This window comes from Ptychodera flava, chromosome 15 (genome assembly GCF_041260155.1).
Source record: "Ptychodera flava strain L36383 chromosome 15, AS_Pfla_20210202, whole genome shotgun sequence".
Lineage (NCBI taxonomy): Eukaryota > Metazoa > Hemichordata > Enteropneusta > Ptychoderidae > Ptychodera > Ptychodera flava.
This window is the reverse complement of record NC_091942.1, coordinates 20,826,059-20,838,872: the sequence shown is the minus strand read 5'-3', so window position 1 is coordinate 20,838,872 and position 12,814 is coordinate 20,826,059. Positions and strand designations below refer to the sequence as shown.

General features: G+C 38.9%; 1 protein-coding gene across 1 annotated transcript; it reads right to left on the bottom strand.

Annotated features, from left to right (window-relative positions):
* Positions 1 to 9,026: 9,026 nt before the first annotated feature.
* LOC139151501 (solute carrier organic anion transporter family member 2A1-like) lies at positions 9,027 to 11,917 on the bottom strand. The gene is made up of 3 exons (XM_070724351.1): positions 11,751 to 11,917; positions 11,002 to 11,066; positions 9,027 to 10,748 (listed from the first exon to the last, which is right to left on the bottom strand). The coding sequence occupies exons 1-3, from the start codon at positions 11,879 to 11,881 to the stop codon at positions 10,339 to 10,341; spliced, it is 606 nt and encodes a 201-aa protein (XP_070580452.1). The 5' UTR covers positions 11,882 to 11,917; the 3' UTR covers positions 9,027 to 10,338.
* Between the last annotated feature and the right edge of the window lie 897 nt (positions 11,918 to 12,814).

Here is a 12,814-nt window from a genome sequence, read left to right as displayed (position 1 = left end):
ATTAAAACTTGGTGTCGCAACTATGAATCTAGGAAACTACAACTGTTGGTTTGTATACGCCAGTAGGAAGTGGACTTACATTATAGACAAAAATCATTTTTGGTCATTCGTTTGCTATTGTTGTTTTTCATATCAACTACAACCTTCAATTGCGTGTTCGGATAGCGACCCATCAATTTACATCAAAGATATAGCGTTTGTTGTTGAGTAATACAATGAGTGCTGTAAGCCAAAAGGCTGGCAGTGTCCCGTGCTCAAGCTGTCGTCACGACTCGCCATCCGAGGGCTCCCATCCTCAGCTTTAATTCCGGGATTTTAAAGGGCTAGCAGCCGTAACTTTTGATGATTTTTCACTAATTTTGTTTTGAATGTCCAACACAGGTTTTTGTTCCACCCGAAAACATGCTGACACAACCACTGTTTAGCTTGTCAACACAACATCTGTAAGTTTAGAGTGCTCGGTTATTGTTTACATTGGGATAAATTTAGGTCCGGGCCAGAATTCACTCCTCAAGATATAACAATGCAAGTCTTCACATATACAGGCTTGGTTGACAAGCTCAACACTATGTCCCTCAACACTATTAGAGGCGCAAGCATTTGTTTCTCTTGGCGTAAGAAGCTTCTGCCCTGCTGTATAGTTACCTCTTTCCAGATAAGTAAATCTGTTAATTCTGCACACTGATAACAGAAAATATTCAGATGTATATACAATTCAAAAGTAAAAATGTTCTGTAAACTTGAAACTGAAACACCACTTACAATGTGTGGTCAAGTTCGAGGGTTCAGAACCAAGGATGATCCAGATGAAAGGTATGAAAATCAAAAGAACAATGAAGAGAGGGTGGCGCCATACTTGCCTAGATAGAGAGCTGCACTTCTATGCGGAGCGTGATCATCGACGTATGCCGTTCCCAATGTCAGCAGTGGACTATACCCAACACCACTTACGAATGCACCTGTAAGAGTTAAGGCATACGCAATAGTACTTTCTTCGAAAGACTCGCTTTCACCATAACCACATTCTGCGGGACTGGTCGGTGAAGGCGTCATCGAAGATACAAGACACAATTGATCTTGTTTTGTTGCGTTGTCTCCTCCTCCGACTGTATATTGGTATGGGCCTAATACGAAGTGGGGTAGGGAACCGATGAGGTATCCAACAGCGATTATTATAACACCGCAGCCAAGCCACCGTGGTCGATGACTGCCTGGTCGCCCTCCATAGTAAGCTACCAGTATTACGGACACTAGCGTACCGACTTGAGAAACCACTACAAGCGCCGACAGCTGAGAACTGTCGAAGTTGTAGCGTCTTTCTCGTGTTGTGAGAGTGCTGCCTGAGTATAAACTAAGTGTACCGTGTAACCATATCGTCAAAGTCAAGATGGCAACGAAGAAACGAACTTCACCGAAGCAAAAACTTTTCTTCTCCGTTGACATATTGTTGGTGTCCTCTTGACCACAACTGCTTGCCAACGAGGATTCGGCCTTTTTACCGACGTTATCTGCATTTTTAAGCTTATCGGCCATCTGTAAAGAAAAATCCAGAAACTTAAATGCAGAGCTTCTGCAATCAAAAGTGACTTCTACAGAGGGATTTAACACCAGAAATCTTATAACTGGACGGATTTTACAGGAGGTAGTGTTTTATGGAGATGGATCGCTATTTCTAGCGCAAGCATTTGAAGGGTCATGATATTGCCTGCATGCCTTTCGGGAGGGTTATCATTTTTGCGCAACTATAAGAAGGTGAGAGATGGCCGATACAGTGCTTCTCCCAAAAAGTATCAAGTCATTATACATGAGAATCTACTGGACAAAGTTTTAACAATATCCCCCTATAAAACAGGCTAGATCTGTACATTTACATATGTTTGATAATTTATGTGAAATGAATTTTGCTTGAAGTTTCAGGTAAAAAGTGCATGTGTGTACAAGAAATTTGATTTTTGGATTCCATCAAAAAACGTTGATTCACTATACATTGTAGAGTATGAAAAAACTATAATTTTTTTTTCAATATAAAACTAGCAATATCTGTGCATTTATAGGTGCCTGATAATTGATATAAATGTACTTGTTAAGAATTGGGTGATTACAAGTACGTATGGGTACAAGCAATTTGAATTCGGATTTTCACGAAAATGTTGATACACTACCACATGTACGCCTATGAGAAAACTGATAATACCTTTCTAGTACAAAACTAGCTAAATCTAGGCATTTATTAACTTTTGATTATTGCTATTTATGTACTTGATTGGACTGGGTGGTCACAAGTGCATATGGGTACAAGAAATTTGATTTTGGAATTTCAACAAAATGGTGATTCACTATATATTGTAATTGATACGGAAACTATGAATCATTGTTTCCTAACACAAAACTAGCTAAATTTTTGTATTTATAAATGCTTGATTATTGCTATTAATGTACTTATTAGATTAGGGTCGGTACAAGTGCATGTGTGTGAAAGAAATTTGATTTTGGAATTTCACCAAAATGTTGATTCACTATACATTGTAGTCTATGAGGAAACTATGAATAATTTTTTACAATACAAAACTAGCGAAATATGTGATTTTATAAATGTCTGACAATTTATATAAGGGAGTGTTCAGAATTTATTTCCAGGGGGCTTGAGCATTTTCAAAGGGGCCACCCATTTCTTCCAGGAAAATTACGGGAGCCCAGACAAAATACCACAATCTTTCAGGGGGCATAGGGCAAAACACATCAATTTAGTATTTACCCACAAGTTCTGATTTATAAAAAAGAGAACCATAGTAGCTACCTGGGGGAAGGATAAACTCTATAAGTGATACAAGAGTATTTAAAGTCCTTTAGCTGCAAAATTTGGTAATATTCAGTGTTTTTTTATGCATCTAGTGCAGCATCTTGTTCACCTTCCTCAAGCGTCATGACGCGTCCAGTATTTAGCATGTCAACACATACCGTACAGTGAACAGTCAGCGTTGTTATTGTTGAAAAGAGATTTCGAATCAAGTCCAGACTAGAATTCATTTGTCAAGAATAACAATGGTCATTTACATAATTATGTACTAGTATGTTGCTAAATACAGCGTTGGGTGTTCTATGTAGGGATAGAATAAGAAATAATTTTTGATACACAGAAAATAAGACATTGAACAAATGCCAAAAGTTACAGCAAATGTCCCTTTAAGGTGGGGAACCACCTAATACTAAGAATATGGTCATTTTTCTAGAGGTCACAATTGTTGTAGCTGGAAGAATGAGAATGAAAAAAGTAAGAAAAAAGGTTTTTCAAATTTACTTTTTGAGATAATTTAGTCACCCATGCCCCATGATTTCGAGCACCGCACAATAATTTTATTGCAAATTTACCCTTTCAAAGAAAAATATAGCGATAGTGGATAAAAATCTTGATATTTCAGTACACTTGCGATACCAAAATCTCCTCTAAGTGTAGTATTTCCAGCGCAAGCAACATGTAAAAGTAATTGGAATAACAAAGGTTCCACATATTAAACAAATACCAGAAAATCGTTTTAAAAATGCTGATTCAGCACTTTTGCATCTGTATTTTTTCAAAAGGAAAACATACAATTATGATTCTGTCTAAAAATCAAGTATGGTGACATGATACATTTGTCAAACTTTATATGTCTTAGTGTGTAAGCATGCATATATATATTTGAGGGCATGGAAAAAAACCCAAGAAATATGAGGAAGTCATAGATTTTCTCTATAATATACCCAGGAAAATAGCAAATCCTCCGGCCTCCTCCTGGAAGTATATTCTGGACAGTCCCTGCATGTTCGTGATGAGAATGGGGTGTTTAAAAAAGCAAATGTGAACAAGAAACATGATATTTTAATTACACCCGAGTGATTATTTGTAAAGGTTAAAAAGTATTCTTTGAAAGTTCAAAGCTCAAATGAGAAAGTATATGTCAATTAAGATACTGTTGATACGGACTGTGACACATAGGGGAGGGTCACTGATTTTTTGCGAATGAAAATTGGGGAGGTCACTCTTTTTCTCACAAAGGCTTTTGAAGTGTCACTATTTTTTCACACAGCGTCATTTTCAAAAACGCCGCCCCCCCCTGTAATTTGTGCTTAGTCCCTTATGCCGTTCCCTTGTGCGTCATTGTTTTTTGGTGTCTTCCATCTTTACTTGATTTTTGTTCCAAAGCGATGAACATGTTATCAAAAGCCACAACTGTTGTACCCTCAAGGGTTTGTTCAGTTTAACCGCTTTTACCTGGCTGTGAAATATTTTAGGGGGCGTTAATTTGTAAACATAGAGACGACCAAACGACCTAAACTCTCCAACGAACGACCCAAAATGAAAAAACGATTCACAAAATCATGGAAAGGACCTTAAACGATTAAACTAGAGGGGGAAAGACGCGATCGGCCGTAAGATCGACGGAACTTGGCCCGGAAACTTACTTTCGTACTGTTTGTGCCAAGCGAACGTACAGGGGCCCATTGGTGTTCTACCTTGGTTCGGTTTGCCTCGTCTCAATGTTTACAAACGCCCATATTTTAGGCGGGGGTTCACCTTTCGAGTCATACATTTTCAGTAAAAGGTCCCGTCGATTCTTTACATACTATGAGTTTCACTGTGGCAATGTGCTAGGTCATTGAAGTTGGGTGTGATATAGAAGTCGTTTCTTGAACTTGGCGATATGTGGGTTGGTCCTTTGTCGGCGAAGAAATGACAATTTAGTCAGTACGATTGCAAGAACACTCGTTGATTGGCATCCCAAAACTACCACTAAATACAGAACAATGCTATTTTGCTTTGTCCATGGTCCACGCTCGGTCAGAACATCAAGGGTTGATCTTCTGCCAAATATGCAACAAGACTTTCTTATTGACGCCTTATGAGATACCTGTTAACAACCTCACGACAAATTGTCGGTGTAGGGCACTATAAATATGACATTGTTTTCATACCTTGATTTAGGTCAGTAATACCTAGATTTAGGTCAGTCGCATCACTATCACGATTGTCTGAGCCGCATATCGGAATGTTTGAGGATAGAAGCTTTGGTTATTGTATGTAACTTAACAGAATGCACCTCGAGGAAAGATATTCGGACTCCAAGACCTTTCCACAACTTTTCCAATACATCGCTTGTTTGGGTGGTGATGTGGCTTATTTTGAAACTATTGAAGTGAGAAAACTTTTCACCCTCATAGTTTTGTGAAATTCAATATATAAATTTTAGTTTTTCCCCCACAGAGTTAACACAGGGATGAGGCCATTTTAAATTCCACAAGTTGGTAAATTTTCCGTAATTTGTAATTTGTTACACTGATACCAAATTTTGCACGGTGGTCCCAGGTTTTTATTCTTGACCTGGAATGAAAAAGTTAATTATGAAAGTTTCCGTGCGGAAAGTTTAAGCAAAAGTTTAAGTCTATGAGTTTCGGGGCGCATAATACCTTGAAGATCTCCATATAACCGGTAAGAGAACAGAAAATTCTTAGAAGAAAAACAACTTCTTTAGGGAGCACGCGCATCGAGAATGAAAAGTCTTATAAACCATTTTCCTTCAAAATTAAGGATAGAAATCGGGCTCACGCTTAAATAGATCAAAACTCTATCAATGTTTAAAATACTAAATGGCCGCTAACCCTATATGAGCTATTTCAGGAAGTTAAATTTTCCGGTTTTTTATAAAACAAGGCAGGAATGAAAATACTCTGCCAACTTTTAAATGAGGTGACTAAAGTCACTCAAGCAACATATCAGAAGAGTATTGTAAAATCTGACAGCCCGTCCCCAAGATGCAGTCCACCTTAAACAAACTTTCATGCCGGCAGAATGTCCAATCTTTCTTCATGTACCCCTGATAAAAGATATCAAGTCAGTATTCTCAGTTACCTTCGCAGCCAGCTTTCCGTGGAACAGTTGCAGGGCGAGGGAGAGATACCAATAATGGTACTCCTCCACCCTGACATAAAGTTATCATAACGTCCAGCTCAGGTGCGATAATTGACAAAAGGGGTGCCCTTGAGTGATTCTTCTATTGCTCTTTATTGCAAACAGAATTATGTGACTATGCTTTGGTGAAAGTGCTGCAATACAATGTCAAAAATACTGGCAAACGCTCTATTGGCTGTGACGTTATTCCTGTAAGCACGATAAGTGGATGAAAATTATACCCGGACCGCGGCATACCCTCTCTGTGAATGTTGCTATACCTAGTAAGTGGCGTGCAAACAATGGAATCTTGAGCAGAAAAAAATGAATCAAGTTGTTGTTGTCGTTTATCGGAGCAATTCTCTGTCCGATAATACTACAAAATAGGACAAGCGTCAGCCATAAATATGTCAGAGGTTATTGGCTATATAATAATTCAATAATGGACATAGTGGTTTACAAGGTGCAAATAAACCAGGATACATGCCTATCACTTGTTTGGGGATATGACAATGCCTCTCTACATCACTGCCGTATCAATTAACGTAGGAATTATGAAACAGAAACACATTCATAACTATTTGAAAAGTCGTTTTTTAGTCATTTCAATCATACGAGTATAGCTGCAATTAATGTTTGATTTATATCAAAGATAACATGTTTCATGTCAGCGAGCTGGAGTGTGGAGTGTACTGGCCATTCATGAACAATGATCAGTTAACTGCTTCTTATGCACGACCTTGAGTGACTTCTATCCCTGTATGGTTTACAACCTGTCGTAATACGGGCAAACAAACGATATGATGAGACGAATGCCCGGTCACGAAGGAGAGCACTGGTTTAACAAAGGGACTGGACCAAACCTGGATGTTGAGAAGTTTACCGCAAGGAGCTTAGATGGTAGCCCAGAATGGGAGAGCAAGGACAGTAAAAGGATTCGGACAGAAAAAGAAATGGAAACCATCTACAGAGAGGAGGCCGGTGTTTTTTGTGGAGTTGGGTCGCAATTTTTCGAGCAAGCATTGTTGTGGGGCCATGACATTTAGTTCAAATAATCCAAATGAGAAAGTATTTGTCAGTTAAGATATTATTGATATGGACTGTGACACTCAGGGGAGGGTCAATGTTCTTTGCGCATGAACATTGGAGAGGGTAACTTGCTTTCTCACAAATACTTTTGAAGGGTCACTATTTTTCCGTGCAGCGTCACTTTGAACCCCCCCCCCCCCGTAATTTCCGTCCTTTACCTCTCTAAGTGTTGAATTATGATAAAGGTGTAAAGCCCTGTTAACAATTTAATCTAGGGACGCTGATCAGCGTCTGGGCATGGAATCGACATGCTCGGAGACGAACACCACCATAAATAACAACTGATAAGTACAAGCGATGACCTCACAAAGGCCATACTCCGGTTTCCTGAAGCAGAGAATGTAAAAAAATGCAAAATATTACCGCCTTTCAAATTCCTCTAACCCGCAGGAAACTTTACTATACCCGCCATATCTTCCAACATTTCATGATTGCTACAAACACGGTACAACACGTAATACTCGTCTCATCCGTAACACTATGATCCTCATTATAACTTTGAGTGTGTCTTGACCTTTTTCGACCCTTAAGACTGAGCAATACTCTACTCTGAAGTGCTTGCATCTCATTAGCCTACATTTGTGATCCTTCACCTTAAACCTTTGCTTTTTCTACTGTATTCTATGTTTCATATCTGTTCATACTTTTCTTACTATGTCATCTACATCTGTCGATGTAAATGTGACTTTTTGTAAGCGAAGTTCACAGACAAGGAGGACCGATTCTGATTTAGCGAGATGCAGCGCGGTGACCGGTCATAGTTACCAGACACGACCCGGGAATCCTAGGTCATAAAACGTTGTTCGCTCAGTGACATAACCGCGGAGCAGGTCTCTAACTAATCTCCGATTCTAATTCGCGACGATGTCATAGAGTTTTCAACAACTGCTACAACAAAATTTTGTCCAGTGGCAATTTACCGGAGACGTGAATTTTTACTAGAATCATTTTCCGAAATAGTGTGAAAGGAAAACAAGACACTTCATTTAAAAAAAAATGGAATCGTTAGTTACAGGTCCCTTCCCCACCCCCAATTATCAGAAATGTTGGCCCAGCCATGGAAGTCTTTCACTGATAGCTCCAAGGTTGATGGTCCAACGCCACAGTCAGTGCTAGTCCTAACTGAACGCGAACACAAGACTTTGACATAACGTGCACACTTGTACGCGCTCATGGCACACATAGGCATACCACGAACGTGTTTCGCCGGAAAGCTGGAACAGATAAGCAGAGCAACGGTACGGATTTATATTTGGTATTGACAGAGCTATCGCTCAGTGAGACTTTGATTGAAGAGAAATATGAGTATCATCAGGTGTCGCAGATGAAGAAGATGTACAAACTGCATATTCGTTATGAAAAATGAATGCATGGAAAGATACCACATGTCAAGGTAATAGCAACATTGTATATTAAATCAACAAAATGACTGAGAAGACTTTTCGTGCACAATAATTAGGAATTACAAAACGAAAGTATTTTTAATGTCTAACTAATAACATAAAAGTAAAACTTTGAACAGTAAAGCAGTGTTCAAAATAACACCTGTCCGGCAGTCCGAGACTGTTTGTTTTTCTGCCGGACTGGTAAAATAAAAAAAGTTACCAGTCCGGCGGACAGGTTGACTTTAGCGTAGGGAGTCTTCTTTAAAGCTATGTGTGCTATTTTTTCTCCGGGCTCCCATTTGAATTTTATGGCAAGACAGTTTTCTTTCCCGTAAATTCATCCTGCTCAACAGCGCATAACAAAAATACTTAGGCACATAAAAGTAATCCCAGTATCAGGACTGGTAAGTTTTTGGCAGGACAGGCAATTTTTTGAAGTTACCAGTCCTGGTGACTGGTTGATATTTTCCACGAATTTCGAACACTGCAGTAAAGACTCTGAAAAAAAGTGTGACTGAATGGAATCATTTATTTTTTATTAATTTGCCATTATTACCAAAAATTTATGAGATTAAACGTTGATTTGATGGAACATTTTAACCTTCCAGTATTGTCAATTTTGTATAACATTTATAGGTAGCATCTAAGTCATATATATATGTATAGGTATACATATGTTTTGTAATTTTGAAATATATTTTGGTAGGTCACTGAGCTCAACTTTTCACAATTTGGCAAAGTGTAGCCAGGAATTCATGATTTGCATACGCTCTCATGATCGTCATTTTGTGTGCTCTTCAGCTGGTGCCATTAACCTGGCAAGAGTTGGATAAACTCAAGTCGGCTTCGAATGATCACTCCAAAATGTCTACTGATGCATCACTTTAAGGACTTTCCGTAGGAATACGGCTCTACCACACGCTAATAAGAGGTAGTGTCGAACATCTGCGGGAAGAACTACGCTATACATGTTCATTTGTATTCTGCATGCATTCCTAATAAATGTGTGGCTGTATGATAATTTTGGAGAGGAGCTTGAAGCATTTTGATAATATAAAAGGGGGAACTCGAAAATATTTGAGGGTATTGAGGGAAGGGGTCTGAAAAAAATAATATTTAAATCGCCATTCCTCCAGTCCCCTCCCCAAGACATGTTTGTGAACGCAGCACAGCCCCTAGTGTCTATTCATTTTGGAAAGTTTGGGCAAAAGTTTATGTCTGTCACTTTTGAGGCACGTACTAAGTTAACGCAGTGGGTCAGTGTAGACACGATAGAATCCTGTCCACGGACTATAGTATTGATATACATGTACTTCGCTATTCCCAGTATTCCTGATCAACACAGGCGGACGATGCTTCATTTTGCCACTAAATAAAAATAAACTCAGTAAAAAGTTTAACTCTTAAAAATTTATGTGGGTTGGTCAGGGTGACGTTCTGGTAACTATAGCCAAAGTGGAAAGTCCAATACATCATTGACAACTGTATTCACAAGTTTGTGAACGATGAAGTAAGTTGTTTTAAAATATGTAAGCAATACCTGACCTCTAGTGTTTGGCATCAGAATTTAAAGTAACCACATTGTCCCATTAAATATGCAAGACAAGCGCCACCCACAAAATGCAAAACACACACACACCTGTATGTACACCAATCTTACATCACAAACCTGATACTTTACCTCAATTACGTTACGTATTCAAATTCCATTGCTATTAGCAAGTGACAGACAAAGTATAAAGCACAAGAATAGAGTGAAGACCGAGAAAGAAAAATATATCTTGGGTCGCAAATACGCTGGGTCAATTTTTGTTGGTTTTTTTTTGTTTTTTTCGAAAAGAGCAAATCGATACAGCAAACAATTTCATAAACCACGTCAACAAGAGCATGTCCAGTCACTCCGCTCTCATACCACGTGACTAAATTCATGCATTTCTGTTACAAATGGGTGTCATCAAATTTGCTCTCTTTCGACGATAAATCAGAATCCTGGTTGTCTTCAACAAGAAAACCACCGTTGATCTGCTGTTGAACACGGCCATCTTCCTGGTCCTCACAAATTGCATCGTTTGCGAATATTTCATTGGTCTTTCCGGAACTCTGATCGCCTTCCCCTTGATGTCTATTTTCTGCGTCATTCCATTTTCTCTTCCACAGAACAAACAGGATAATAAACATTGTCAGAGCCAACAGCTTAATGCCTACTGTCAAGACAACGAAATTCCGTCGAAAGGCGTGGTTGTCATACACCGAACATGCTCCGCGAATGGCGCCCTCACAGTAGGTCCTCCACAGGGAACAGGAGATGTCAATCACTTGACCATATAGAATTGGTAGGGGAATGATGCCTGTAAAATTAAAAGTAAGCCAATTATATCGTTACACCAGTGTCATTCAAATTTTCCAGTTGATTTGGGCCGACCATATACCATCGATACAAATCGCAACTCTGTCGTTAACCGCAAGCTGCAAAGTGGTCTCAGTACAGTTAACACGCAGTTTTGACTGCGACAGTGTGTAACTAATACATTCGATACAAGTAAAAAGTGGAGGAGGAAATCTGTCATTTCAACAAACTTCTTAGATATAATATCTACTCACCGAAGATACGCACCAACAGGAATCTGACGCCAAGGGCGAAGGACTTTTCCTTCTCGTCAACAGACCTGAATAGGAGTGAATGATACGAATTACAGGATTTTGTTCTGTTTTGTTTTGTGTTTGGCTTCCATAACATCCCCAGAAGAACGTTTGCGTGCAAGATATATCTCCCACGACAAACAACATGATTTTATAGACCGAATTCTCGAATGTTTAATTGTTATAATGTGTCTAATCTGTGTCATCGTAGGGCAGGAAGTATTTTTGTTTAATTTCACTTTTCTCATGTATTACTTGTGGCGAGAATCATTCCAGCACTGTTTAAAATGAACAGATAAAGCAGTTACAAATCAATTAATGTTGCAGGACCCCTCGCAATTTCTGCAGTTTTCAAGTTGATCAGGTAATCCACTGTTACTCTAGATCAACTTCCATGATTACTCTACTCCTGGTAGGGTAACAATGGGAAAAGGTACACTCTGCCTAGCCTATGGGTCATCGCGTTCACCCAGTTTTGATATTCATATTCTCACAGGTGTGGGGCAAGTCTACATTGGAGACTATCATCTGCAACAAAAATCTTTACGTAAATCTTAAATGACTCGACATTTCCTCCTAAGATGCGAGTCAAATTCAAGGTTCTGATTCTATTTTATCGATAGTCCAATATATGACGGTATACTAGAAGTAGTGATAAACTTACAATAGTAAATATTGGTACACCCAGCCCCGGCACCCAGCGTTCTTACCTCATAACCAGCATCGTTGAAGGGATTTCTCTGAGAGAGCTGAACAAGGCAAAGAGGAACATAAAGACCAGAAAGACGTAGAAGAGCGAGCAGGTAGAAGCTCCCTGACACATTCCGTCAGACGCCATCATCAAATCTTGTATGCAGCTACACGATGTGTAGTCGTATGAAGACTGTTGGAACAGAGATAGGAGGAAAAAACCGCTTACTGTCACAGTAGCAGAATTGGGAGGGACAGTCTACAACAATTTCTAAAATACATCATCACCACATGCACAAAAAACGCTGCCAACAAAAAGGACGACACTGTGGTTGTTTGAAGACCAAAATAGCATCTACTGCACTGAAGATCCTGGGAGCATCCCATTAACCAGGGGAACTTGAACAATCAAATTTTTCGTTGCAATGTTTTAATGTTACTATGAAAATTATAACACGAGAAAAATGGAAAGTTAACAAACAAATAGTACAAACTTTGCCATTCCTTGAAGAGTTGACCAGGGCATACTTAACTTGACAGTTTTGTAAAATTTAGAATATCTTACCACAATGCAAACCTCAACGGGGTAAATATAATTTTTTGCAGAGTTATATCGTTTAATAAAATGACTGTTGGTAAATGTGTGACGAAAACGATTGTAAGAAACATGTAATGTTCAAACATGAAGGCCATTTTAATCGGAATTTTACTTTTACTTGTTTTTATTCATACGACATTGTAATATTAATTTATAGAAGCATGTGCGAGTCATGTCGCAGCAGTGGCTGTAATGTGTTTTAACGTCTGACAGATGTACGTGTAATTCCACTTTGAATAGTCACAAGAACTGACAAACAACCTCAATTAAACTGGCGTAAACTTAAGCAGAGCTCTCGGCCAAACGCCTGAGTCAGAAAACTTCAACTCAAACTCGGTGTGACTCAACACTCTCGCTTCAAATGGTGAACGGAAAACAGTTTTTATAACCGCTTTCCTCACATTTTCATTTGTTGATGCACTCAGTATTATTCCCTGTACATCATTATCCTCTGTCATGTACAATGTACAACCCTTCTACATCAAA